At 42.9% G+C, this 27,779-nt stretch overlaps 2 protein-coding genes across 7 annotated transcripts in view; both read right to left on the bottom strand.

Annotated features, from left to right (window-relative positions):
* LOC307225774 (meiosis inhibitor protein 1-like) overlaps positions 1–21,544 on the bottom strand; it is a 30,862-nt gene extending 9,318 nt beyond the window's left edge. For 3 of the 5 annotated variants that reach the window (XM_079993919.1, XM_079993920.1, XM_079993922.1), the window contains exons 1-18: positions 20,039–21,544; positions 19,109–19,239; positions 17,049–17,163; positions 16,408–16,524; positions 15,115–15,214; positions 14,398–14,532; positions 14,116–14,230; positions 12,836–12,927; positions 11,727–11,868; positions 10,756–10,867; positions 9,206–9,266; positions 8,797–8,894; positions 6,417–6,591; positions 6,179–6,326; positions 5,083–5,367; positions 3,422–3,587; positions 2,378–2,482; positions 1,523–1,633 (exon numbers count right to left, since the gene is read on the bottom strand). In XM_079993919.1, the coding sequence (XP_079850045.1) occupies positions 1,523–1,633; positions 2,378–2,482; positions 3,422–3,587; positions 5,083–5,367; positions 6,179–6,326; positions 6,417–6,591; positions 8,797–8,894; positions 9,206–9,266; positions 10,756–10,867; positions 11,727–11,868; positions 12,836–12,927; positions 14,116–14,230; positions 14,398–14,532; positions 15,115–15,214; positions 16,408–16,524; positions 17,049–17,163; positions 19,109–19,239; positions 20,039–20,324 (2,494 nt within the window). In that variant the 5' untranslated portion in view covers positions 20,325–21,544. The remainder of the gene's footprint in view (positions 1–1,522; positions 1,634–2,377; positions 2,483–3,421; positions 3,588–5,082; positions 5,368–6,178; positions 6,327–6,416; positions 6,592–8,796; positions 8,895–9,205; positions 9,267–10,755; positions 10,868–11,726; positions 11,869–12,835; positions 12,928–14,115; positions 14,231–14,397; positions 14,533–15,114; positions 15,215–16,407; positions 16,525–17,048; positions 17,164–19,108; positions 19,240–20,038) is intronic. The other 2 variants (XM_079993923.1, XM_079993921.1) reach the window with 2 other exon arrangements.
* A 46-nt stretch (positions 21,545–21,590) lies between these two features.
* On the bottom strand, positions 21,591–27,227 carry LOC307225795 (meiosis inhibitor protein 1-like). Of its 2 annotated transcripts, XM_079993960.1 has the most exons (5): positions 27,020–27,227; positions 26,456–26,579; positions 25,192–25,242; positions 22,995–23,068; positions 21,591–21,847 (listed from the first exon to the last, which is right to left on the bottom strand). In XM_079993960.1, exons 1-5 carry the CDS (start codon positions 27,143–27,145, stop codon positions 21,668–21,670), a joined length of 555 nt encoding a protein of 184 aa, XP_079850086.1. In that variant the 5' UTR covers positions 27,146–27,227; the 3' UTR covers positions 21,591–21,667. The 2 variants fall into 2 exon arrangements, with proteins under 2 accessions (XP_079850086.1, XP_079850087.1); XM_079993961.1 differs by lacking the exon at positions 25,192–25,242.
* Between the last annotated feature and the right edge of the window lie 552 nt (positions 27,228–27,779).

Genomic DNA, 27,779 nt, shown 5'->3' with positions numbered 1-27,779 from the left:
TATACCTATTTTAAATAGAAAGTAACTTAATGAGATATATGTGCACAATGAACAAGTAGGAGAGAGGCATTTTTAAATAGCCTTTTCTCCTGTCATGCCATGTCTTTAGCAGTCCTCACAGTCAGATGTTGAAAGAGGGAGGTTCTGGCATCTGCACTGGATTCAAAGAAAGGCTCCAGACACAGCCTCTAAGAAGGATTTTCTCCTCCTGCCTTCCCATCACAACTGGCTGCCTACAGCATATTCTTTCTACTTCTTCATTTTGGGGGAGGGATTTATGCTGGGTGGGAAGTTCGGTGTGTGACTGGACCTTCGGTGGCTTCCATACTTTCCTGCTAAACTGCAGCGACTTGGCTAAATAATCTCATGAGAGGCTGCAGGCCTCCCACCGCCCCTGCCATGTATTTGGCCACATGAAAGATGCTCCTCATTGTGTGGGGGCTTTCGGGGGGGAATTCCTGAATGTGCGATGCCCTTCCCTTTCTTCTCTCTCCTCCCACCCCTGTCACTGGCAGGGGATGGGGGGGGGGACTCCAGGAACTTCCCACTCCTTCAGTTTCCCTCAGTCTTTAACAAGATGGAGCCCTGGTGCCTCCTCCTTTCTTCTCTGCACATGGCTCCTGTTAAGTTGTGAGTGAACATTTCAGACGACACAACAATTCTTCAAGCAGCTCTTGTTTATTCACAGGCCAGAACGGAACTGAACTGAAAGGTTCAGCCAGCCTGCTTATTAGAGCTCCACTACAATGCAACTGTAAAGGACGCAGGTGGCGCTGTGGGTTAAAGCCTCAGCACCTAGGGCTTGCCGATCGAAAGGTCGGCGGTTCGAATCCCTGCGGCGGGGTGCGCTCCCGCTGCTCGGTCCCAGCGCCTGCCAACCTAGCAGTTCGAAAGCACCTCCGGGTGCAAGTAGATAAATAGGGACCGCTTACCAGCGGGAAGGTAAACGGCGTTTCCGTGTGCGGCTCTGGCTCTGGCCAGAGCAGCGATGTCACGCTGGCCACGTGACCCGGAAGTGTCTCCGGACAGCGCTGGCCCCTGGCCTCTTAAGTGAGATGGGCGCACAACCCCAGAGTCTGTCAAGACTGGCCCGTACGGGCAGGGGTACCTTTACCTTTACTTACAATGCAACTGTAACAACTTTCTGTAACTATCCAATCACTGAACATCGCTTTCAATCCCTTATTTGCATATGTGGACCTGAGTGAAAACTATCTACAGTATCCCCCTGCTGGCCCGGGGTGAGAACTTCAGTACATAACAGCTCCAGCACCTACTAGTATGGACCAGAGAAACTGTGATTTCAGACAAGGGGGACAAACTCATTTTGCACATGCATATACTACAGTGGCTGAATTCAAATGGGGAAAATGTGGATTCACACAGCAACAGTGCTCCAGTAGGGGCAGGCCCCTTGTAGCAAACTGCCCTGAGACCTACGGGTATAGGGCAGTACACAAATTTAATTAATAATAAGATTGAAGGGGGAGTGGGCAGTTAGAATCCATTTATCACTTTTTACCTGTTTTCTGGCTGGCTGGGGTTGTCTGCTGAAGGCTCCAATACAGGTAGTTGAGGGACGGATGCAGAATTTCATGGTCTGTTGGGCTGCATTTCCCAGACAAATTGCTGACTGTGTGATAGAAATACTCAATATAATTTTCATCTTTTTTCAGATTCCAATATGCTAAATATTTGGGGGGAAAGGCTCAATATGAAAACAGCTACACCTGCTCAGACCGCCAATCAAATCAGCGTGCAATGCAATTCACAGACACTGACAAAATCCATCTGGCTTCAAAGCAGAGCACAAGAAATCCTGAAATAAATATTGCCACAGCTGTGCATCATAATTAGGATATATGTTAACAACTCCTCACCAGCATACATTTTGGAGGTTAAAGCAGGATACTATTGCTACCATCAGAAACATACTACAGGGAATGTAGAAAACCTGGGGAAAGCAGACACACAGCCAGAGTGGCCTAGTGGTTAGAATGTGGGACTAGGATCTGTGAAACCAGCAGGGAAGAACCATGCATGCCACTTTGAGCTCCTTGAGAAAAAAGTGGGAAATAAATGCAGTAATAAATAAATCTATAAATCTTCCAGGGAGCTCAGGGTGGAGTTAATCATCCCCATTTTATCCTTACAGAAAGCTCTCTGAGATTAGGCAAATAGATAAATGTCTCACCCAATGTCACCCAGTGAGTTCAGTCCCTGAATGGGAATTTGAACCTGAATTTCTTTTACCCTAATCTGGCACTCTAGCCACAACACCACACTGTAGCTATTAGGCCCGTCAACTAAGATGCTCCAGATAAAATATTCTCATCTCTAAACCAAAGATCCAGACTGAACAAATTCAGAAGCTCACCCAGATGAAGCAATCTGAAATCCGTGCTGTCCAGCTCTCTTTCTGTCGCATGCCTGAGTTGAACCAGGAAGAGGAGGTTCAATAAAAGGGGCTGGGCCTGGTTGACTAAAAAGAAACATGAAAGAAAATTACTTAATGGCCTCTAGACTACAAAAACTGAGAAAACAAACAAGTGCTGCAGGAACTATCTTCTGTGTACATGGTGAACACCTTCTTTTTCAGAGACAGAAACCAATTTTTTTTAACCTGGAGAGCTAAAGAGTCATTATGTCCTGTTAGAAGCAGTGAAAAGCTATAATTAAAGTAACAGGCTGCTGTGGGCTGTCCTGAACAACACGTACCATTTCAAATCAGCACGTAAGATAGACTCTAAGGCTGTGTTGCATTACAGCAGAGGGTCAGCTGATTTTGCATCAGAAGGACGCTGATATACAACTAACAGATGGCATGCTGCATATCAGATAAGCAAGGATGCATAATGATCAACATGATTTGCCCTGCAAACAGATGTGCTCTTAGTAAAGACTTTAATGTCTGCCCTGATTCAAACATAGTGCTGGCCCAATTGATGGGTGTAAAACATGTTTGTTTGATAAAAAAAACCTGTGTCAGTGCTAATTCATCACATATCTGACCATTTCTATCCCAATCAAGAAAGAAGAATCAAGTAGCATAATGGAGGAAGTATGAAGAGCCACCACTTATTTCACAGCAGGGATGGTGATGTCATGTCCAGGGGCACCATTTACTAACCCTCCGCATGGCAAATAGTAGGCTTTTCTCAGAGAGAGAAACCCACCAAATAAGCAAATCAGGGGAAGAGACAGATTACATTAGCAGGCATAGCTAAGGGTTAAACTTGCAGTTATGTTTGACAAATTCCCAAATTCCTCTGTTAAATTTCCCCAAAATATCATCTTGCTCTGTCACATAGGAACAGGGAAATACTTGGCCCAAGAGCTCATGTGGGCAGTATTTAAATCACTTGAGGGCATTTGGTAGCCAACCACAGCTTCCTGCACTTAAGGCAGGTCTGTCACTCACCTTGCAAAACACTGGAATTGTTTTCTACCAGAAGATTCTGCAGAATCTGTAGAAATTGGCTTCGAAGAAGGTCACAGACATGGACATTCTCATCTATTTTCAGGAAGGCCTTCAGGGTAATGAGGACTTTGTGGGCTACTTCACTGGTGCCAACACAGACTAGATCCTGAGAAGAAAAGCAGACCAGGCCCAGTTTAAGCGAATGTTGCTGCTGCTGCTCTCTATGGTTATGGCACAGAGACTGATCTGGACCCCTACCTAGAAGCCAAATTCCAAAATCGTCAAGTTATCATACTAACCTGGATTCATGAGACATCATAGCAATGCAGATAGTCAAATGAAGTACTTTTTTAATCAATAGGCTGCACTACAATTAAAGTCTGAATTACAAAAATAATTCTTGTAGCCTAATTATTTAAAAGAAAAGCCAAGGTGCAGTCAAGCACAACCTTTACCCACCAAGAGAAAACTGGGTGGCTCTGCTGCAATGCAGTCAAATTAGCAACACGTTTTAAAACCATTAAGATCAAAATTATTTGTGTGTTTGTGTAATGCACAATTAAGGTCATTAGAATGTTTCTTGGCTGTTATTAAACCCAGTAGCACAAACAAGGGCCTGGCTGGATGAAGAGGAGTGATGGGAGGCACCCAGGGATGGCTGTGGGCAGTACCGTATTTTATGCTCTATAAGACTCACTTTTTCCCTCCTAAAAAGTAAGGGGAAATGTGTGTGCGTCTTATGGAGCGAATGCAGGCTGCGCAGCTATCACAGAAGCCAGAACAGCAAGAGGGATTGCTGCTTAAACTGCACAGCGATCCCTCTTGCTGTTCTGGCTTCTGAGATTCAGAATATTTTTTTCTTGTTTTCCTCCTCCAAAAACTAGGTGCGTCTTGTGGTCTGGTGCGTCTTATAGAACGAAAAATACAATATTTCTACATTCCAGGGGGTTGGAATAAATGACCCCCCAGGGTCCCTTCCAAATCTACAATTCTATGATTCTATCTCATAAGTGTTATTAGGTTTTTAAGACGGAAAAAGGACTGATTTATATTCTATTCATGTCAGCTAAAATATGAGTAGCCTATAATTGGAAAAAGGAGGAAGTCCCCCAAATAATAGCTTGGGAAGTTGAGCATTGATTAAACTGGCTAAGTTAATTTACTGGACTAAGGATGGAAAAAGACAAGGAAGAAGAATTAAAAGATTTTTTTGTAGATAGCAGAGGAATTCCAGTTTGAGGAATATTAATTAAATTTATGGAATAATAAATTCTAATAAATATGGATAATATTGTATGTATGAAAGGTATCAATGTGTATCAATATTTGTAAGTATTTTGGTATAGCATTATTTTTTTTAACAAAAAAACAGTTATGGCTAGAACTGTTAAGAGTGTTAACGCTGCAAACCCTTCCATCTTATGTTCAGCCTGTATGTACAAATAAAACCATACATCACAAAGACACCACCGTCTCCAATGATCGTCATTCTAAGATAACAAATCTGAGGCATGCTACTTTTCCACTTTAAATGTGTGTGATATTTAATGCTGCTGATGGTGATGATGAAAACAGATTTTGCAACACATGGAATCTGGGTAGGCAATCTAAATGTTTCTACAAGGTGATCTTGTATTGATTTTTAAAAAAATACTGCATACCAGCAAGACAAGTAAAGCACTGGGATTGCCCTTCAGCATGCAAAGCAAACTGTTAAAGTTGTTTAAGGAGTCAGAAAAGCCAGCAGAGAGTCTTTTGTCAGTATCTTCAGAGTCAGTGTGGCTGTAGTCTTCACAGGAAAGCCATAGATGAAGGATGCGGTGACCAAATCTCCCCATAAATTCAGGATAGCGTAAAAAAAAATTGAGGAGCAGAGGATGATGGACATACACCAGGCTCAGATCAGATATAGTATCCAGGATCCTCCTTATAGCAGAGAGCGAAGCCTAGATTTGGAGAGTTGGAAGGGGAAATCAGAAAAGTCAAAACAACCTCTTTAGGGACTGGTGCATTTATAGTCCCTCTTACGAGGAACATAATCCTCCTAAAAGTCATTATAACAGGAAGAATTTCAACGTTATATTCATCTATACAAGGGGAATAGTACTATGAAAGCAAATTGAAGTCAACAGCTTCACAAGCAGACAATACCATTTTCATTAAAAGTGTCATCACATGCACAACATTTCTTTAAAAATTAAAAACTGCATCCTATAATACTTTGAATACTAGAACAAAATTAAACAGCTATGTATTTTCCAAATGTAAATGGCACATTCTGGATACAATTTATGACAGCATTTGTGGGTGGGGACAATCCTCTCACTATCTTTTTGCAAAGGCCTGTCTTGTTTCTTTCAACGTTCTTGGTGCCTCCTGTACACTCTTTTCCACTCTCACTTCCGAGTGTGTTACTACAGCACTGGATCAGGCATCTAACACAGTAGACATCCAGTATTCCTGTACTGTCTCACTATTCCACAAACTTATTCAGGAGGAGTTTTCTCCTTGCTAGATGGGTCCTACACTGCAACCCTATGCAAAACCAGAAGATGAATGATGGCTATTCTCCTATAGCAAGGCTACTTTCTCATGAGAAAGCAGATGAGATATTGTGCTGCTGGTGCTGTATCCTGGATACTAGTACTAAGAGAACAAAACAGTGACTTTTAATTGTCTGGAAAGGAACATCAATAACAAACTTTCAGAAATGTGACAGTGTAGATTTTAAAAGCTGCTCTTGGAAGCAGTGATTACCAAGTCTAAAGCTTCGTTCTTGTCTTGACAGATTGCCAGAAGGTACAAAACAGCTTTGAAGACATATGGGGGTGGACAGTCTCCTTGGTCTTGGATTGACAGAAGAAAACTTCTTATAGCTGAGAAAAGCTCTGTTTCTGGAACAAATCTGAGAGCAAGAAGGTTTGTTTTTTAAGTTAAGTGGATTGATCTCACCTACTACTGATTCCCCCCCCCCCCTTCCAGTCACTTCACTTACTTGTCTCCTTGACTAAAAGCAAAGTAGAAAAGAAGGAGGAGACTATACTGGTGACTACGAAGAGTTTCATCTAAACAGAAAGATTCTGGGGTCTCAGATAAGAGGCTGAGGCTTTCCTGTATCCCGAAGTTCAACTGTGGCAGACTCTTTTGCAAAAGTTCTGATAGGTCATGCACTAAAAAGAAAGGCAATCAGAAAATGGCATGAAAATGGCAGCAGCACACAAACACAAAATAAAAAGCTGGGGGCACAGAACCCCAATGTCTGTTTGCCCCCCTCCCCCAAAAAGAAATATTGATAATACACTGGTACCTCTGGTTACGAATTTAATTCATTCCGGAGCTCCGTTCTTAACCTGAAACTGTTCTTAACCTGAAGCACCACTTAAGCTAATGGGGCCTCCTGCTGCCACCGGGCCGCTGGAGAACGATTTCTGTTCTCATCCTGAGGTAAAGTTCTTAACCCAAGGTACTACTTCCGGGTTAGCGGAGTCTGTAACCCAAAGTGTTTGTAACCACAGGTACCACTGTAATAATCCATGCTTCTCTCATAGATAAAGGTAAAGAGACCCCTGACCATTAGGGCCAGTCGTGACCGACTCTGGGGTTGCGGCACTCATCTCGCTTTATTGGCCGAGGGAGCTGGCGTACAGCTTCCGGGTCATGTGGCCAGCAGGACTAAGCCACTTCTGGCGAACCAGAGCAGCGCACGGAAACGGTGTATACCTTCCCGCCGGAGCAGTACCATTTACCGTATTTTTCGCACCATAGGACGCACCGGACAATAGGACGCACCTTGTTTTAGCAGGGGGAGAACAAGAAAAAAAATTCTCCCCCTCTCTGCCCAGCGCCCCTTCAGTGAAGCGGCAGGAGGTGCTGCGCAGAGAGGGGGAGAATTTTCCCCCTCTTGTTTTCCCGCTCTAAAACAAGGTGCCGTTTAAGGTGTGTTCAGGCGGCTACCTTGGAAGCCTGGAGAGCGAGAGGGGTCGGTCTCGCTCTCCAGGCTTCAGGTTCCTTTCGACCTGCTATTTGGGGCTGGCGGGGGGAAGCCCACCACCAGCCCCAAAGAGCAGGTCAGGGAGCAGCGGAAAGGCGCAGCGGAGAGGCTGCTGCCATAGTCGCGCGTCACTTCTCCAGCTGGGAGAGAGTAAGCGGGGCTTCTTTAGCCCCACGCGCCCTCCCCCGGCTGGAGAGGTGACGCACGGCTATAGAGGCTCCTGCCACAGCCGCGCGTCACCTCTCCAGCCGGGAGAGGGTCGCAGGGGGCTTCTTTAGCCCCGTGTGTGCTCTCCCGGCTGGAGAGGTGACGCGCGGCTATAGAGGCTCCTGCCACAGCCGCGCGTCACCTCTCCAGCCGGGAGAGGGTTGCGGGGTGCTTATTTAGCCCCGCGCGCGCGCTCCCAGCTGGAGAGGTGACACGCGACTATAGAGGCTCCTGCCATAGCCGCGCGTCACCTCTCCAGCCGGGAGAGGGTTGCGGGGGGCTTATTTAGCCCTGTGCGCGCGCTCCCGGCTGGAGAGGTGACACGCGACTATAGAGGCTCCTGCCATAGCCGCGCGTCACCTCTCCAGCCGGGAGAGGGCCGCGGAGCTATGGCGTCTTCGCTCCATAGGACGCACACCCATTTCCCTTCATTTTTGAAGGGGAAAAAGTGCGTCCTATAGAGCAAAAAATACGTTATCTACTTGCACTTTGACGTGCTTTCAAACTGCTAGGTGGGCAGGAGCAGGGACCGAGCAACGCGAGCTCACCCCGTTGCGGGGATTCGAACTGCCGACCTTCTGATCGGCAAGTCCTAGGCACCACCCACGTCCCAGCTCCTGCCCACCTATGCTTCTCTCATATTGCCCTTCTATTCCACCTTACTCCACAAAAGAGACAGGAACATAAAATATGCTCCATAGCTCATGCTATCTTATATGAGACCACGGGCCAGAAAGTGATTACATTCAATTGTTTTAAAGATTTGGGGGGGGGGGATGGGCCATGCAGGTGTTGCAAGAGCCTCTACTTACAATACAAAGCTGTGTACACACACCCTGTTTACTCTGCATTGAGTATGATCCCATCATTGGTTTGGGAAGCAATGGGCTTTGGTCACAATCCCGTATCTGTCCTGTATCTATCCTGTTGGTTCTTAAGAAATACTGCATTTTGATGTGTTTTCCTCCAAACCAGTTTCAATCCAAATGGAGAAAAAGAATGACCTAGCTGCACTTTAAGCTAGCAATGTATACACAGCTAATGTCACTGAAGGCAGCTAACTCAAAGAGCGTGTCTTCCCCAAACCTTTTGCCACTATTTCTGTTCCCAGACCCAGCTGTATGCTGCCAGGTTCAAAGACACATCACACACACAGAAATCACTTTATCAAACTTGCCCTCTTGGGAAGAATCCTCCGGCTTCTTTGAGGATGAATGAAGATTGAGGCATATGCTATGCAGGAAACTTGAACAAGCATGATTCAAACCAGGGTTACTTGAAAGAGAAAATAAATTATGCAAAATGAGAAACTGGAGGTGCAGACTTGGTCAAGACACCATCTCTAGTTTATTAATATCATTAGCTTTGAAGTCATCAAGGCTTAAGGCAGTAGTTAATTGTAGGCTTTATTTGCCATTTCCAGAACATCCAAAATTAACCTGGTGCTCTATGAAAATCATAAATCTCATGTCTAAGGGTCAACATTACAAATCTATTAGAATGTCTACAGGTTAACACGGGAAATGAAGAGAAATGTTTCAAGAGAGATGAGCGTGAGAATTAGTTTTACTATCCCAATTTAATACCTTTGTGCAGTGCAGAATTTGGCCTTCAGCTCCAGGTTCAGTTGGATGAAAGAGGAAGATGCTGGAGGGAAGGATAACAGTGCTCACACAAAATGTTTGAGTTAGGATTTTCAATTATACAATCTTAAGAGAATCTGAAGAGTACCTAGCCAAGCCTTACTCAAGGCAACAATAATTTCAAGGCTCTGAATATTCTAAAGGATTCTCTACATACTAAACATGATTTCATGTCTCACGATGTCTCGCTGACATTTCCAAGTGTCATTAGAGATGATTACAGAGTTGCCACTATGGAATTATTTGCTTTTTATGGGGCATTTACATGATATTGTCATCAAATTGTTGTCCTTCTGCATTTTCCTCGTGCTCCTCGTTTCTTCCTCAGATCATGCATAATCCAAATTTATGGTAGAGCTAAACAGTAACGTAGTCTCTGCAGGTACAGGTACTCCTCTGTCTTTATAAAGGTCTGGTTCTGAAGTGCACAGTGACATATTCAGGTGAGCCTATCCATATGCATCTACATTTTGGTTTGTCTTCATTGTTACCTTTCCAACTGGCCCCATTGAGGGCTTGTCTACACTTCCACTTGTTCTGCTGTTTCCCTCGAGGAAACCAACTTTTTTTCTGCTGAATTGAAACAAACATCAGCTGGGTTTTCTGCGGACTGATGTTTACTCCAATTCAGCAGTATAGGGTGGGTTTTCCTGGGGAAAGTGGTGGAAACAGCTTGTGCCCATGCCAGGAAAGCACGGGACAAGCGGAAAACCTATTGGACCCCTGCTTTCTACTCATGGGACAAGTGGAAGTGTGGATGAGCCTTTAATCAAATCATTCTTAACAGATTTTTTAAAATTTGTTTGTGCAAATAGTGCTTAAATGAAAAGGCATTTTAGCACATCTTTAAAAATGTTTAAAGACAAGATGCCCTTCCAGAGGGCACAATTTTAGCATCATGGTATTATAAATTAATTGTTTTAAACTGTTAGAATCATAGAATTGTAAAGTTGTACAGACCCCAAGGGTCATCTAGTCCAACCCCCTGCAATGCAGTTTAAGTCTGCCTATTTAAAAAGTGATTAAATAAATCATGCAAGAACACTTAAAGAAAAAAAGTGTATTTGTACAAATTAAACAGAATATTAAAAATGGCTATAATTTTTAACTCAATTTCCCATCCTTTCTTTCACAGCTATGTCAAATTCACTAATGTGGATGAAACAAAGCAGTATGTACACACACATGCAAAGTGCTATATCCCCTGAAGTGTGATAGTTAAATTTTAATTCTGCATGTAGCTTACAGCAGAAGAGCAATAATTGGGGAGAACTGAGCCACTAGCCTGCAGGCACTCTAGGTACAGAACACTTCCATTTTGATTGGAGAATGAAACATTTCAAAAACACATCTACTCTAATAGATGCTTCATTAATGTTAGGGGTTCTTACTGAGCTTAATGACACATTAACATTCAGCAGCAACAAATTCTACAGCTTAATAATATGCTTCTGAAAGAAATATAGAAAATAGCCTCTTCCAGTTTTCCTTACCCAGCTTCATGGAGAATCTCTTACTTGAGTCTGGCATAACACTGAATAAGATGTTGAGGGTCGAAATTAAGACTTCCATGAGAGCTGGGTGGACAGCTCTTTCAGAATATTTCTGCAGGGAAAGGGGGCAAATATACTTTCACTGTTACAGAAAGAAATAACATGCAACTCAGATAAGACATGAGGAAATATTTTTAATGGGCCTGACAAGTTTGATAACTCCGAACCACAGGGCATGGTCTAATAGAAAGCTCCTGTCCAAAAACAGCTTGTAACAAGAATCTAGATCTACAATGACTTCTGACAATAGACTTAATTTAATCTTTGGAAAGGGATGCACGTGGCGCTGTGGTCTAAACCAGAGCCTCTTGGGCTTGCCGATCAGAAGGTCAGCGGTTTGAATACCCGCGATGGGGTGAGCTCCTGTTGCTCGGTCCTAGCTCCTGTCATGCCAAAAAGTGCAGGTAGATAAATAGGTACCACTCCGGCAGGAAGGTAAATGGCGTTTCCATGCGCTGCTCTGGTTTCGGTGTTCCATTGTGCCAGAAGCAGCTTAGTCATGCTGGCCACATGACCCGGAAAAACTGTCTGCGGACAAACGCGGGGTCCCTAGGCCTGTAAAGTGAGATGTGCGCTGCAATCCCAGAGTCATCTGTGACTGGACTTAACTGTCAGGGGTCGTTTACCTTTACCTTTTTAAACTTTGGATGCTCCTCTTTATTCCCCACATACCTAATAATTGGGGCAGGAAGTAGAGGGAAGGGCACAGCATCACTGCCTCCACCAGCCAGTCTCTTCTGCATGGGGCACAAACTCTGTCATGCTCACTTTCCTAGTGCTGGTGTACTCAGGTCCTGCTAAGGCATCTAGTTAGCCGCTGTGAGAACAGGACACTAGACTAGGTGTTCCTTGCTTCCATATAAACATATGTGAACCACTTGATGTTTGGGTGGGGTAAAAGGAGACCCTACCATGACTATGGGAATGCAAAGAGAGTCAGAGATCCTCAGCAGAAACTCAGAAAAGCTTTTCAGTGTATCTTCATTCTCTGAGTTGGGAGCAGTGAAAGAATTCTCCTGAGCCACAGGGTCGTTTTGTGATTCCACAGCTAATCTAGAAAGACACACAGGACTGTCAGATGGGCAGAAGCTATTGCATCATGTTTCTACAGCATCCTGGCTAGACCTCAACTCCGTAACCAGAATGTTGAGTTTGAATGTGTTCAATCTCCTCTTGGTATTAATGGCCTCTCAGAGAGCTTTTCGTCAGCAGAACCCTTCTCACGTCTTCAAAATGTGTTCATCAAACTCATGAAAGGGGAAAGAAACCAAGACTGTGCCTACTGTCCCCTCCCAAGTTCCGCACATTCGGCAGAAGATGATAGAGCTCTACAGACACACAGTTGTACATCAGGCATATATATATGTAGGCACAGAGTTCCAGTCACACCTTCCACTGAACATGTAAAGGACAGGGCCACCAGGTATGTTCTTGCTTTACTTTCCACGCACTTTGAAGAGGTGAGTATGACTCCAAGCACTCAACCCTGCCTAAATTCCAGAGTTGTTACAAAGATAATCTTAAGGATACCGCTATGAACTTTTAGGAAGATGGGTAGAGTGTAAACGCAGCACAACCAATAAATAAATGGTGCTACTTTGGGTGGGGGAGCCTACTTTAAAAGGCCCCACTGGGTTCCACTCCCCACCTCCCACCAGAGCCTGCTAAAACTTTGGATTGGCTTTGTCCCTGGGGCTGGTGAGAGCCAGAACTGTGGCCCCCCAACCCATCCCAAAGCCAACTTGGCTCCCAGCCAGAGCACAACCTTATCTGCTGCACAAAGGTGGCTTCCTGGTATTTTTAGCACATACGAAGAGTAAATCTCCAGGTGATCAGCTATTGAGCCACTTGAATGTAGAGGAGCAAAGCAGGAAACCCTGGTTCATACCCCTTTAATCATATCCTCAGACACAGATGCAAGCTTTGCGCATCTCCCCTACAATTTCAGAAAGCTGTGAACAAATTGCTATCTGATCTCTCTTAAATGTTCTTAGGCTAAAGACAGACAGAACTTCCTCACCTACAAGCATTTCTGAAGCTTTCTAAAGCACTCTGCAGGAACTGTCCCTGCTGTGAAACTGTTTTGTTCTGATGTCTGCTGCCTGGTTGACCCTATGACATTGAGATGAGAGAAAAGGACTTTCTTATGACCTTCTACTTCATGCCACCAGAATATCACGTTAAATTAACAATTGCAGTCACCAAACGTTAGCTTGAAAAGCCCTCTAATTGTTGGAAACACTAAGGCTGCTCATCCATTTCTTCTCTTTTGCTATCATGAGCCACCATTAATTCTTGTTCAGCAGATGCACACCAGCTTCTTGTACTGAAAAAGGCAGAAGAGAATTTCCCTCTTTTCTAGTCAGCAATAAATAACAATAGAAGTTTTTGTAACTCCCAAGTGTTTGGGTTACAGCACGTTATAGATAAAAGGAGTAACTCTGTCACACTATAAAAACAGGAAAGAATAAAACTAAGTTCTCCTAGAGATTAGCCTCTTTCTGTTTTAATGTCATTGCAAACTGATTCCTTTATTCTGAAAATGTGCTCCTGCACTGCACATATACTTGCAATACTTGTGTAATGTCTCTGCAACATGCACATAAAAGTCACATTTTGTGAAATTGCTCATCCTACATGTGTGGTATTGCAATATTTACACATCTACTGTAGAGGAACTCCACCTGAACTCAGTAAACTATACTTCCAAGTAAATACAAATAGGATTTGGCTGCACATGCTCACAATGTTCTGGAAAGCAGGAAAACATCAAGTGCATGTGCAGAGGGCGTCACTCATTCTTGTATTTTGGAACGACAAGAATTCGTTTCTTCTCCATCAAGACACTTTGTAACCATCTCTGCGATCCCCAGTATAGTACTCCTGACTTTGGGCTACACTATAAGGCTTAGCATGAACATGCAAACATTTATTCATTTCTATATTTTAAACTTTGTTGAAAACACATGTTTTGCCGTCCCATTATTTGGACCAGCTTTCTTTTAAATCCCTGCTGTTTGCAAGCATGTTACTAGCTTAGTCCTATGAGGAAATCCAAGTGGAAAATTCAGTCCCAAATATAAAAAAGATTCAGAGAACACCCTTCGGAAAGGAGTGAGGCAGATCGACTATCTCAAGCATAGCAACAAGTCTGCTAACATGAAAGGAGGGCTTTTTGTGGAAAGGACTGCCAGAATCCCACCACTATTTGGGGGTGGGAGCACGAAGAGAGGACTTGGTCACACATCTGGCCCACATTACCTGTCAATCAGAATAAAAGCACAACACTGAATGACTAACCATGAGCCTCCTATTAAGAATTGGCAGTGGAAGATCACTACATCGTTTTAATACACCTTCGACCAGCTTCTGTAACTCTCTGTATAGTACGGGTGGGGTGGTCACATGATCCTTTCTGCAGCGAAAAGAGTAAGACAAGTTAGGCAATTAACTTGGAAGCAAACCTCTGGGGAGACAGAAATTCATGGTGGTCCAGATGTCAGCAAAATCAAGAGTGCAAGAAAGGACTAACCTGGGTGTCCAGCTACAAAGAAAAAGTTCACCAAATTGTTTCCCACTTACCTCAGTATTGCAGCCACAGCTTTTACAGCTTCAGCTGCTACTTCAAGAATAGGACAGTTTAAAGCTTCTAGAAGAACACTAACTGCATCTTTAAAGACAGAGGTATTTGTAAATAATTTGATTTCTGCTGGCTGCCTGAAAAAGAAGAAAGGCAGATCAAATCTTTAAATCATAGCCTCCTATAGAAAGATTGTCACATGCATACCAGTATAGGAATAAATTCTTTATCGGTTACTGCTCAGTTGGGATTTGGTCTGAAGCTTTAAATTATATTATTGGTAACAGTTTCTCAATAATAATCCTAAGCATGCTTTGTATGAACAACATGAAGGCTTTTGCTACAAAATACCTACAGGAACAAACAGTTAAGTTGTGAGTTCATTGCCAAAATTGCACATTTATTTATTTATTGAATTGCTTTGCATAAAGCAATTTAACAATAAACACAGCAACAATAAATATTTGTGCATGTATATACTGTATACAATTTCATGTCTAATACAAATGGAGTCCAGGATAAAAATCTCCACTTAATTTTTAAAATTTTATTTCATAAGCAAGCTACTGGATAGTGTGTTATCGCTTATGAAAATATACCCTGGATATACCCCTTTCACCTAAAACCTCCCCCCCAAAAAAACCCAAAATCATCCATGAAAGGTGCTCCCCCACTCATTTTGCAAATTAAAGGCAACCTGGAACTTTGAAATCTCTTACCATTTTAAAATTTCAGTGAAAAGTAGAAGCCCCTGCTTTTGCAATTCCACATTATTGAGATGCAAGATTTCTTTCAGGCTCCTTAAAATGGGTTCAATGCCTGTAATAAAGTCAAAAATATTTAAGCAGGCCCCAATCCATGAAGGGGGTTCCTGTAGTGAAGCAGAAAGGTGGAAAGATTTGGGCAACTTATTTCCTGAATGTTATGTATTAAGATTAACTGCAGTTCTCACTCAGGGCCACCAGTATGCAAATGAAGGATTGAGAACTGTCACTCTCTGATTGGTTAGCTAGTTGGGAGTTGTTACTGTTACAAGTTACTTAGTATTATATAAAGCAGCCAGCTGGGCTGCACCGAGTCTGACTCCAGGAGCAGTTCTAACTGCTGTAATAAAGAGCTGTGAATCTAACAGAGCTGTGTCCTTCGTCCATCTTTCCCACTATTTAACACTGAACATCAAGTGATAGAGGCTGTTTGGACTCATTTTAGCCCATCACCACATATGTGAAGTACTTTGAGCATGCTGCTTTATAGATGTGAGTCGTGGGCAACTTATAACCGTCAGGAGCAATGCCTGAACACCTTCCACATGAACTGCATCACAAGGATTTGGGGTAGCACATGGCAGGACAGAATTTCTAAAAAAGATGTGTTCTCCCAAACCCACATTCCCAACAGGCTCACCATCCTGTCTCAATGATGTCTAAGCTGCCTTGGTAATGTCCACAGAATGGAAGATGGCAGGATTCCCAAGGTCGTGCTCTCAGTCAGTTTCAGTCCCCCATTTTGCAGGGGATGGAAACTTTAATTACTCATTGCTTTTCTCAATCTGGGTTTCCCCTCCCCCCTCCCCCCCCCCCAGTCCTTTTACACAGAAGCGGCATTATCTTGTTATAAAAGTGAAAAGAAAATAATGAAAGGAAAGCCACAGGCAACAAAAGCCAAGCAATTAAGGGGCAATTCATCACCTGTCTCCCAGTCATGCAGAACAGGACACAATAAATGATCAGAACAGGTAGCTTTTGATTAAAGACACTGCAGCTTGTGGAGTTGCAGTTGTATTACACTGCAGAACAACAGCCACAAATAAAGTTCAAAAACTCATGGAAAGACAACGGACAAAGCCCTAGAATGCAATGATTGGGCAATGTCATCATCTGGATTCTCTGAAAAGTTAATGAACAAAGAATGATGCGATAACAATGGATAGCAATTGCAAACAAAATGGCTAGCATGGAAATGTTGAATGGCATGGCAGCAACACCATCAGGCTGTGGAGAATGGTGATTTACCATAGACAGTGTGACACTTGGAAAAGAAAAGCTGTTCCTCAGCCAGCAGCAGCAGGCAGCAATAAATTGACCAGGTGAGAATTTCGCTCGTGCAGAAGAGACACTCAAACAGGAACTCTGCGAACAAAAATAAAAATAAATGTATTCTAGCATCAGTTGAGCCCAACACAACTACTCCCAAAAGGAGGGGAAATAAAGAAAAACACAAAAGAAGCAAATGTTAACTTAAAACTCTGACACATCTTGAAACTACCGGGGGGGGGGGGGGTGAGTGCTGAACCCTGCCATCTGCCTGCGAAGGAAAAAGAAGGGGGGGGGGGGGAGATTGTTACTGACCTGGCTGCTGTGCAAGTTGCAACTCTGCTGCTACAATTATTTTAACTGTTTTTAATTGGGGGTGGGTTCTTGTTGTTGTTTGTTTGCTCTAGTAACCTCTAGGTTAGATTACTGCAAAGTGTTATTCGTGGGGCATAAAATTCTTCTTATACTGTACTTACAATTTCTAGTTTAAGTCACTCGGAAGTATTATTGGTTAACAGTGCTGCAATAGCTGCAACTATTCCAAACATAGCTTTGCAATCAAGTACCATGATAACCTGCAAATTGGCAAACAATAAACAACAGCACATTCTTCTTGTTACCTGGGATATCGGCATTGATAAAGGCAGGAGCATATGTTGCTGGAGAATGCACCAGTACAGCAGCCATACACTGAGCACTTGCTACCTGTAATACCTCATCTCTAGACAATAACATCTGTGAAAGACATAAGACTAGGTATTAAAGAGCCATTGTTACACTAAATTACTGCAGCATTAGAAAAAATGTGTTGACCAAATGCAAATCAGAACAAGAATAATAATTAAAACTAAAAAGAAATGCTATTGTCATAGAGCCACACTAAGCTAAACCATGGTTTAGCATTCAAATATTTATTAAAAAAAATATTTTAAACTATTCAGATGTCTTGGTTCACACGTCACACTACGCATGGGGTAGACAAACTTTTTGGCTCTGCAGGCCAGATCTTGATCAGGTTGTGCCTCATGGGCCAAATTTGACACGAGGTAGGACCAACTACCTGTCAATCATCTGACATCACCCCATAAACTGGAAGATACTGCTAAAGTAGGGTTTTTTTCTACATTTTAGCAGCTGCTTCACTGAAAACTCTTGGGGTCATTTTGCTGCTGCAAACTAGAGCTCTTGACTTAGTTCTCCCAACACACTACAAGTAAAAAAAAAAAAAAAAGACAGACCTTGGTTACAATTCATAGTTAATCTAGTTAGCTAAACCACAAGCCCAAATTTGGACCATGGCTTAGATCAGTACAACACAGCAGCAAGACAACTGGAGGAAAGCAAATCAACCACAGACTCCTCTCTAGGAGCCCACACACTCATGCATTTACACTAAACCATGGTTAGGGTTACTCTGGCATGCAAACCAAACCATCTGAATAGATTTTATTTCTAATTTGAACAGAGAAAATAGTGTTAGAATAATCACAAAACTATGGGCTGATACATCAAACAGCTGTATATGCTGCTTCTAGTAATCATAATGGGCGTCATCCATTGTATTGTTACACACTACCCCAATCTTTGTGCAGTGCGAGGTTCTAGGGGTCCAGGCACTTACCCAAGGTTTGTGTTTCCTTTGGAAATGAGGCACAACAGAGACTGCGGCGTCTTTATGATATGTGGTTTATTTAGAGATATATGCAACCTAAGCCTACAATGGAGGGGCTTCCAGCATTACACTCCATGATGGTTCCATTTCTCCCATTGCTGCCACCTTGGATTCAAACTGTCAGCCCACATTATGCTTAGACCGCCCTGCCCGCCCCCCCCCCCAGCTTCAAAGGCTGACCCTTTTTTCCTTTTTCCTGCCACAAGGAACTGAAACCCTAGAAAACTTCCTAGAAAACTGGCACTGTCTTCTGGCTAACAATCTCAGAGCTCAGAGAGGGGCTCCCCCCCATTTGTTGGCTTGCACAGTCTTTGCTGGCCCACCTCCCTATCTTTGTTCTCTGCTGATGGCCCATCTCTCAAGCACAGAAAAACTGCTTTGGCCTGTACAGTGGTACCTCAGGTTAAGTACTTAATTCGTTCCAGAGGTCCGTTCTTAACCTGAAACTGTTCTTAACCTGAAGCACCACTTTAGCTAATGGGGCCTCCTGCTGCCGCCGCACCGCCGGAGCACAATTTCTGTTCTCATCCTGAAGCAAAGTTCTTAACCCGAGGTACTATTTCTGGGTTAGCGGAGTCTGTAACCTGAAGCATCTGTAACCTGAAGCATATGTAACCCAAGGTACCACTGTATTTTGACATGGATAAATTCAGCATCTGGCAGTCCATCTTAATACTCCAAGCACTGATTAAACTCCAACACTTACTAAACCCAAGAGCTATGTGTGTCTTGCACCCACAAACTCATAACAGTATTATGAAAATTACCCCATGTGCAACCAGGAAAAAGCATTCCCACCCATTCTCTCAGAATACATTTAGATGTAGCATAGCACTTTTAATTTTCTTCTACAACACAAGGTATTCACTAATACCTATATTTAGGGAATATGTAACAAAAACTTGCCATTAAGCAAGTTCAGCATTTACCATTAATGCGTCAACTCGGAATAATAACAAATCTGGCAGAAGATGTTAGGAGGATGGGTTAAAACTTTTTGGCAATTACCTTCTTGATCATTAAAGGTAATGGACTTTCTCGCTCAAACAACTCTGGGCTTGGAGAATCTGCTCCTTTTCCTGAATTACTCATAATAACTGAAACAAACTTATCATATTTCAGCAGCTGCTTTAGCAAACCTGCAATAGAGCAAGGGGAAAGAAAATGAGAAACTAACAAAACAAGAGATATTTAAACATCACTTCATTGGGTTCTGAAACGTCTTTATGATTCCGATCTACTCTACTACCAAAAAATATTTTGACCACTCTATAAGCAATATTGTATTATCTGTACAGATATCTACATCATATTATTTATTTTTGATTTTCCATCAGAAAAGCAAAAAGCCATTGTCCCTCAACATTTTTTTTCTGGCTCTGAAAAGTCAAACTGACTCCTGATATTGCCTGGAACAGATGGTTAGCTATTAAGGAGTTACGCTTTCAATTTCCAAATCTCCTGTCCCTTCCTCACTTTAAAAAAACAACTTTTTTATTTTGCTAACAGGGCAGCTGGGCATTCTACAATGTGCAGGGCCAGCAAGAACCCAGCCATTCACCAACTTAATATGCCATAGATCTAAATTTGCATATATACATATAAAAATCAACCAATTCAACTTTTGTTGCTTAAAATTTGACCATAAGAGTATAGCACAGCATATCCAAATTTGTGTTAGGTGCCTTGCCTTGAGGGTTTTTTTTGGGGGGGCGGGGTGTTTTTGGTTTTGAAAAAAACTAGCAACATGCCTGCACATGGGTTCAGAATCTGAAAGGCAAATTAAATCCTTATGTGAATGATAAAAGAGACTGAATTTTAAAATTGCTTTCTTCTGCTTTCTATTCCAAAGAATTCCAGAATGAAAGGCGTTACTAATAGTATTTGTGAAAACATCCCAAGCTCTTCCCCTCCTATTCCACTCATTGAGCACCTTACCCATACAGTTAACTTGCAGCTCCTTGGTCTGTGAATTCTTTAGAGTAGTCAGAAAGAGGCCACACAGCCTCTCTGTGAAATGAACAAACAGCCTCTCTGCAGCACTGGGGACAGAGTACAGCTTGCCATAAAGATAACATACAGCAGCCTTTATGCTCTCATTTGGGTACATCAAACCTGCAGCCAGATGCTCCATCATGTTACATGCAGAGAGAACAGAAAAGGCAATTGTAAAGAGAGAAAACACTGTTAACTTTGTCAATTGTGGGCTGGCCAACAGGGGCATCGTTTAAAGGAGACAGAGGAGACAGTCACCCTCATCCTGAGTTTCATGCAATTATTCCTCATGAGCACCCTTATCCCCAGAAAGCTCGTAACTTCTGTATGCTGAGCAAACTGATTTTTTAAAATTTTTAACTGAGCCTACGTACTACATCTGCACATCAAGGTACAAATCCCTTTGCTTAAAAAACACACAAACTACAATTTGGTTCTTGATAACTGATAACATAGCTAATATGAGATATCAAAATAAACACAATGTATGTGTTTATGTATATGTATGTATGTATGTTTAACCTCTGGGTTTTTTCACAATTTAACCTTGCACCTTATTGAATCTTTCCTCCATACACAAATGGGGACCCTACTGACTTGTGAAACTCAGCTATTTCCAAATAGCAGATGACCAAAACCCTAATCTCCAAGTCATCCTTGATGTAAGGTCACCCCACAGTTGTGCTGCTTCCATTCTTTCCATTTTTACTATCTCACATGCTGCCCTTAGTCTAAATTCCTGGATCTTTTTATTGCCTCTGCATACACAGACCTGTAAGTCAACCTAGCTAACCACTCTCAGTTTAGAGTTTTGCCATGTTTCCAGTTGTTGTGTCCCAGCAGCTTGGTGTTGCTCCTGCTTATCATGTCCCACTTGTGTGCCTCTCCTTCTCTAGTTCACCCAGTGTTTGCACATATAGGCATGAAAAAACATTCTCCTTCACCAAAACGTCTGGATTTGTTCATTTGGATACTTATTCAAACTTGAAGCAGGCTGATCTACTAATCCAGTCTCACAAAGACTGCTCATGTCCAGTTTCAATACACCATATTTGTGGATCTTGACATAAGCTTGTGGGTTTTCCTCATATAGGGAAATTGAAAGTATTTTTGGAATTTGTTGAATGAGTCACTATTAGCTATATGGAAAGGCTTCCTATTAAAGCACAAAATGCTTTATGCCCCTTAAAGATATGCCCCTTAGAGACTAAACACTCATTTCCACTTAGTTAAATTTACAAGGCTGACCTCCACCTCTCCAAAAAAGAACAGGTAGTCTTGTGAATGGCTTTCATGAGCTTTGCCAAGATTACATTTTAGTCTCCTTGTTTGCCATCACAAAAAAATTTAGGAGCATTTAAAAAGACATAATCTCTCACCTTCACAGGAGTTCTTAGTTCCAACATTGCATTTACAGTGGTACCTTGGGTTAAGAACTTAATTCGTTCTGGAGGTTTCATTCTTAACCTGAAACTGTTCTTAACCTGAGGTACCACTTTAGCTAACGGGGCCTCCCGCTGCCGCCGCGTGATTTCTGTTCTCATCCTGAAGCAAAGTTCTTAACCCGAGGTACTATTTCTGGGTTAGCGGAGTCTGTAACCTGAAGCCTCTGTAACCCGAGGTACCACTGTACTTGTAATACTTACTGTGTTCAACCACCCATACATCAGCAAAAATTGGGATGGAGTCTGCCAGTTTTCCAAGAAGAATAAACACGGGCAAGCTGCTTCTTGTAGCTGCTACCTTGCATAACTATAGTGGTGGCAAACAAGTGAAAAATTAAAGCAGTGAGAAAATGTCCTTACATTTTAAAAAAAACACCAGACAATTCAGCAGACTATCTTTTTGAAAATGCGCTTTACCTCACAGATACAGTCGCACTGCAACTTGCATGGCAGGGTCCATATAGTTCTGCTTACCCTAGCATTCTTTGAACTTGCTATTCAGAAGGAAGTGCCCTCACACCACCACCCACATAGTGAACTGATACAAGTTTGTTATCACTTATCTTCAAGCGCTTATGTTGGGGAAACATTTGTGTACAGGAAGCACCAATTAGCAACCAAAGACATCTGAATTAGCAACAAACAAGAGATGAAAGCTTAGGATAAAAGAATTTACAATTTATTGCAGGAGAGTAATACTGTTGTGTGTTGGAGTGAGGGTTAATAAGTGTGATGTTTGTCCCTTGTAATTCCTGAGGTCCTGCATTCAGGAAGGGTTAAAATCCAATGAAGGATTCCATTGTTGAATTAGCCAAGCAAGGATTGTAGTTGTCACCTAAGTTACCACCTAGGACCCCTAGGCAGTTAAGTCCAGTTGAATTCGACTATGGGGTGCAGCGTTCATCTCCGCTTTCAGGCCTAGGGAGCCAGCATTTGTCTGCAGACAGCTTTTCATGTGGGCAGCATGACTAAAACGCTTCTGGCACAACGGAACACCATAACAGAAGCCAGAGCACACGGAAACACTGTTTACCTTCCTGCCACAGTGGTACCTATTTATCTACTCACGCTGGTATGCTTTTGAACTGCTAGGTTTGCAGGAGCTGGGACACAGCAACGGGAGCTCACCCCGTCTTGCGGATTCAAACTGCTGACCTTGCAATCAGTGAGCCCAAGAGGTTCAGTGGTTGAGACCACAGCACCACCTGAATCCCACAGGTTGTCACCTAAGTCTAGTCATTAGTATAACAAAGGAAGCTGTTCTGTGCCAGAGGGCAATTGGGTGGGCTCCTTCCCTTGCCTGGCTAGTAGTGAGAAAGACAAAGGTCAGAGTTTTGCATGTGAGCTGAACTGGAAGCAGGCAAGAAGCCTGAGAGCGAGAGCCATACTGAATGTGTATAAGTAAGAGTGGGAGTCTGTACATTTGAAGCAGCAAGGAAATAATCTGTACCAACCTCTTTCTGACATTCATCCAATAGATAGTGCAGGTACCGCTCCATCTTCAGTCCTACTACCAGCAGTACCAAAACTGAACACAAGGAGGGGAAGGTTAGGCACAACACATTTTCCCCCTAAATTGATTTTTGAATTCTGAATTTATTGTTATTCACATTTTATACTGTATTTTATGCTGTTTTTTGTTGCATCAATTGTTTTAAATTTGTTGTTAGCCACCCTGAGCCCAGTTTTCTGAACCAGGAAGGACGGGGTATAAATAAAAAAAATATTATTAATTATTATTATTATTTCTCACTTGCTTTTAATAGGTTTTGCTGTGACTTCTGTCTCTCACACACTTCCACTTATCCCATGCCTAGAAGGCACGGGTCCCAGCAGTTTTCTCTCCGTCCTTCTGCTTTCCCCTGAGAAACCCATTCTTTACCACTAAATTGGAACAAATTGCAATCCACGGAAAACCCGATTGTCATTGGTTCCGATTCGGCGCTAAACCGCGAGTTTTCCAGAGGGGCAAATGGAAGTGTGGATGAGCCCTACAGCTGGCATTATTACACAATAAAATATTGAACCCCACCTGCCTCACCAGCCTTTCCAGTGCAGCTCTTCCCTACAGAGCATTTGCCTGGAAGGAGTGGGGTAGAAAATGTGGCCTCCTTATCAGAGAAAAGGGCATCTTGCTCTTTCCCTTTAACTCAAGCACTACATCATAAGGTTATACATGATAACAGAAAGGAAGTCAACAGCGATGTGTCATATTTATAATGAAGAGAAATCAAGAAATAGCAAATCCCTACCCACAACCAGAGCAATAGGTCTTGATGTCAGCAAATCTCTCAAGACAATGATTCTTCAGGCTTAGGTGAGGGCAAAATTGTTTTCTCATAAATATACTCTAGGCTCTCTCCTCCACATATCGGAGCAGGACAGAGAGAGAAATACAACTCAGGAAACATAAATTAATTTGTCAGGTAGTCATATCATAAGTGTTTCAGTTCCTCAACACCCACCAGCTGAGACGTATTTTCTTGGCTCATAAGCACTGCACAGTGATCCTATTCCACCTGTTCTACCAAAAAATAAGCTCATGGAAAACCTTGACTTTGTTAAGAAGAGTGCAGCAGATGGTTCATATGAAGCTGGTAAATCATTTTCCTAGTTTGAATAAATAGTATTAATGTAATTTTGATTCAAGAATTGGGTGTGTTCTTTGAATTCCAGTAGCTGAGACATATAGAGTCAACCTCCTTAGGTTCCTTGCTAAACTACACAGCTCCTTAAAAACTAGGAAAGTATTTGAAAATATGGCTTGAGAGAAGAAAGCCACTTAAGAGTATGCTCCAGTTACTTATTTGATGCCAATTCACTTGATATAACAATTTGAACTCCAACCCAGTTCAAGAATGGATTGGGCTTGTGGGTTCAAGGGTCATGACAATATCTGTACTGAGTCGTTTTCTACTGAAATCTGTATCATAGAATTGCAGAGTTGGAAGGGGTCCTGATGTGTAAACTCTGCATTAACCATAGCTACTACTACAGAAATATTTAATTTCCATATGTATTTTCTCATTAAGAATGTATGAAAATCTTAAAAGCTGAGTTACTCTCTACACAGTGCAACCTTAAGTGTGTTTACTCAGATTAACAAACACTGTTTGATAAAATTTACTCTGAAGAAAGTGAGTTTAGGATTGCAACCTTTATGAAATTTCTCATTTCATTTGGATTGGAGCTTTTTACACTGATAAAAATGCTAATGCAATTTTGACCTAAAAATAGTACAGTAATTGCTTCCCTTAAAGGTAAAGGTCCAGTCACTTCCCTTAGGTCCAGTTGTGACCGACTCTGGGGTTGCGGTGCTCATCTCACTTTATTGGCCGAGGGAGCTGGCGTACAGCTTCTGGGTCATGTGGCCAGCATGACTAAGCCGCTTCTGGCGAACCAGAGCAGCACACGGAAACACCGTTTACCTTCCCACCGGAGCGGTCCCTATTTATCTACTTGCACTTTGACGTGCTTTCGAACTGCTAGGTTGGCAGGAGGAGGGAGCAAGCAATGGGGGCTCACCCTGTTGCGGGGATTCGAACCACAGACCTTCTGATCGGCAAGTCCTAGGCTCTGTGGTTTAACCCACAGCGCCACCAACGCCCATTGCTTCCCATACCCAACAGCAATTCACCATTTGCTTCTCACCTTCAATTAGTAAATCCAGTACACTGCCATCTTCCACAGTTTGCAATATCTCTGTTAAAATCAACCCACAGATTAATCGCAATTATTTTTTTGTAATCTATACTGGGGCTCCCATCTGTAACAAAATTGAACTTCCTTCTAAGTAATCATACACAGGATTGTGCTGCAGGGCTTGGAACTTTTTGTGAAGATCATAGAGGCAAAGGAGAAAGAGACGTTCTTCCAGCATTATCACATTTCCCCCTTTTGGTAACCCTATTCTAGGTGTCATGAACCTAGGCTTCTGGTCAGGAGAGTCACAGCTCTTGAGTAGCAGGAAACAAGATAAATCAGCTGGGAGAGTTTAGGACATGGTATATCTGGGGGTTAGAATTGCACCCAGGGTCAGTCTTTTAATGAGGCAATATGAAACAGTTCTGCTTCAGCCGGCAAGATCCACAGGGGCAGCAGATCCAACCACCCAACAGATCAACTGCTGCTGCTGAAGAAGAAGAAGAAAGGAGAAGTGGCTGTGCCTATGGCTTCCAGCCTCACTGATGTGGAGCAAAGGTAAGGAAATGAATATATTTGGCACCAGCTTGGCTGAAGGAACTGCCAAGAGGCATACAAGGCGCCATCCAATTATCTTAGGGACTCCACTCCAGATTTGTGTAGTGTTTACTGCATAGACTTTTCTTCGCCCAAAGACATCCCGCAAGGCAGTGAGGATGGATTTTTCCTCAGGGATTACTCCCAAAGCCATTCTCATGAATGAGTATAACCAGGGGTGTACAGCAACCACAATATTTACTAGCACATGTATTGTTCCAATTTGCTTCATTATTAAGGTGCAAATCTGATCTGTTAAATCCAAACCTCTGTTTCACCCGTTGACTCTAATGGGAAATCCAAAAATGGCTATAATTTTTCTTTCTTATTATGTAAGTAGATGAAATTCACAGGGAGAAAATGTGTCCCTCTAAACTTCAACATCCCTCCACAAATCCCTGTGATTGGAATGCATTTGGAAAATAATTCATTGAGATTAAAAGTTAGACCAACAGTTGTTACTTACCAGGGGCAGAGGAAAAGAATAGAATAGACATGTTAAACACAATCACACATTTAACATTCTAGTTTGGCCTTTCCATCAGCTCATAATCTTAGCCTCTATGGTACACCATAGTGGAATAAAATACTTGCTTCCAATCTTCTATTCCAGAAAAGCCATGAGTAATACTTCTATACCTGTTACATTAACCAAGTTAGTATGCTTTTCTCTTACCAAACAAAATTGCTATGAAATGAGCACACACTCTTTCGTCTTGTGCAAGCAATGGCATGACCAGGGTTGCATACCGAATCAGAACATCCCGAAGGCAGGAAAGCACATGTTTCTTGCGTACTAGCTAAATATTAGAAAAGCAAAACTGTATCAGTTATTTACTGAGAAAAATAAGCAAAGCTTAAAGCCTTGTGCCAACCTGTACTGGAAGTTTTCAAATTCACTCTTAATTTCCTCCTAGAATGGAACACAGTATATAAAACTCCCTGTGCCTTTTACCCCCATCACCCAGTTATAGATCCCTTCTTGGGTCCCCCACAATCCACTCATCCAGCTCCACTACCTGCTACACCCCTCTTTCTTACTTCATTGTAAGCCTCTTTGTAAAGCCTGTTGTATGTACATAGCACCATCATTACTGTAACAAATGTCAAGAGTAAACAAGAGGCCTTGCATTGCGGAGAGGTCAGAGCCCCAAAATACGGGGCACACAGACCACCGGGAAGGTAAGGCAAGGGAGAATGGGTGCTGCTGGCTGGGTGCCTCAGAGACGGGCGCACCCACCGAGGCCCCGCCATCCTGGAGCGTCTCAATGGCGCACGCCAAGCAAAGCGGCGAAGGCGGCAGCTCCAGGAGCCAGCGGGGGTCGTGCCGCGGGTGGAACCGCTCGCAGACGAGGAGCTCCGCCATCGCCGCCTCCCTCCTTTCCTCGCTCGCTCTCCCTCTCTCGGATAAGGCGAGAGCGAGAGATTTGGCGGCAAATGTTTGCGCAGGCGCAATGCCTGCCGCGCAGCGCCGTCCGAAGGAGCAGCGCCTGCTGCGGAATCTGTAGCGCTTCCGAGGCTGCTTTCTGGTGGCTTCGCCGACTTAGAGCCCACCGACGGAGTCATCGTGCGGAATGGAATGATTATTTGCAGCACAGGTTGATCATTTTCTTAAAAGTTTGGGGGTTGGGGGGGATTCTTCGGTTTTTTTAGTACAATTCTCTGTGTTGAAAACTGCTTAGAATTTCTTATGCTTCGAAGAACGTGGCGTGTAAATCCTGCGCGCCGATAAAATGCACCCGAAACAAAGGCGCGATCCTAAACATGCCTTCTCAGAAATCCCAAGGAGCACATTGTGCTTTATTCCCTAATGACCACAAGGAGTGGAAACCCCATTGGACTCAGCTGATCTTTCTTCATACGAACTGCGTAGAATTGCGTAGAATTGCACTGTCAAGTGAATTGGACCTTAAGGATTGCATCCACATGCGCGCATTCGGGCAGGATTCTAGACTATTCCTCTAGATTTCCCCGAAAGGACTGTAGCTGAGTGGTTAAGT

The sequence above is a fragment of the Podarcis cretensis genome (genome assembly GCF_951804945.1).
Source record: "Podarcis cretensis genome assembly, chromosome: 10".
NCBI lineage: Eukaryota > Metazoa > Chordata > Lepidosauria > Squamata > Lacertidae > Podarcis > Podarcis cretensis.
This window is presented reverse-complemented; position numbering and strand designations above follow the sequence as displayed.

What these genes read in the sequence shown, in the direction of transcription:
- LOC307225795 (XM_079993960.1), bottom strand. Translation starts at nt 27,145, where the DNA reads ATGGCGGAGCTCCTCGTCTGCGAGCGGTTCCACCCGCGGCACGACCCC. An exon ending in TCCAGGATGGCGGGGCCTCG is followed by an intron (nt 26,580 to 27,019) that starts GTGGGTGCGCCC and finishes TCTAATATTTAG; the next exon opens with CTAGTACGCAAGAAACATGT. An exon ending in TTTCATAGCAATTTTGTTTG is followed by an intron (nt 25,243 to 26,455) that starts GTAAGAGAAAAG and finishes TGATTTTAACAG; the next exon opens with AGATATTGCAAACTGTGGAA.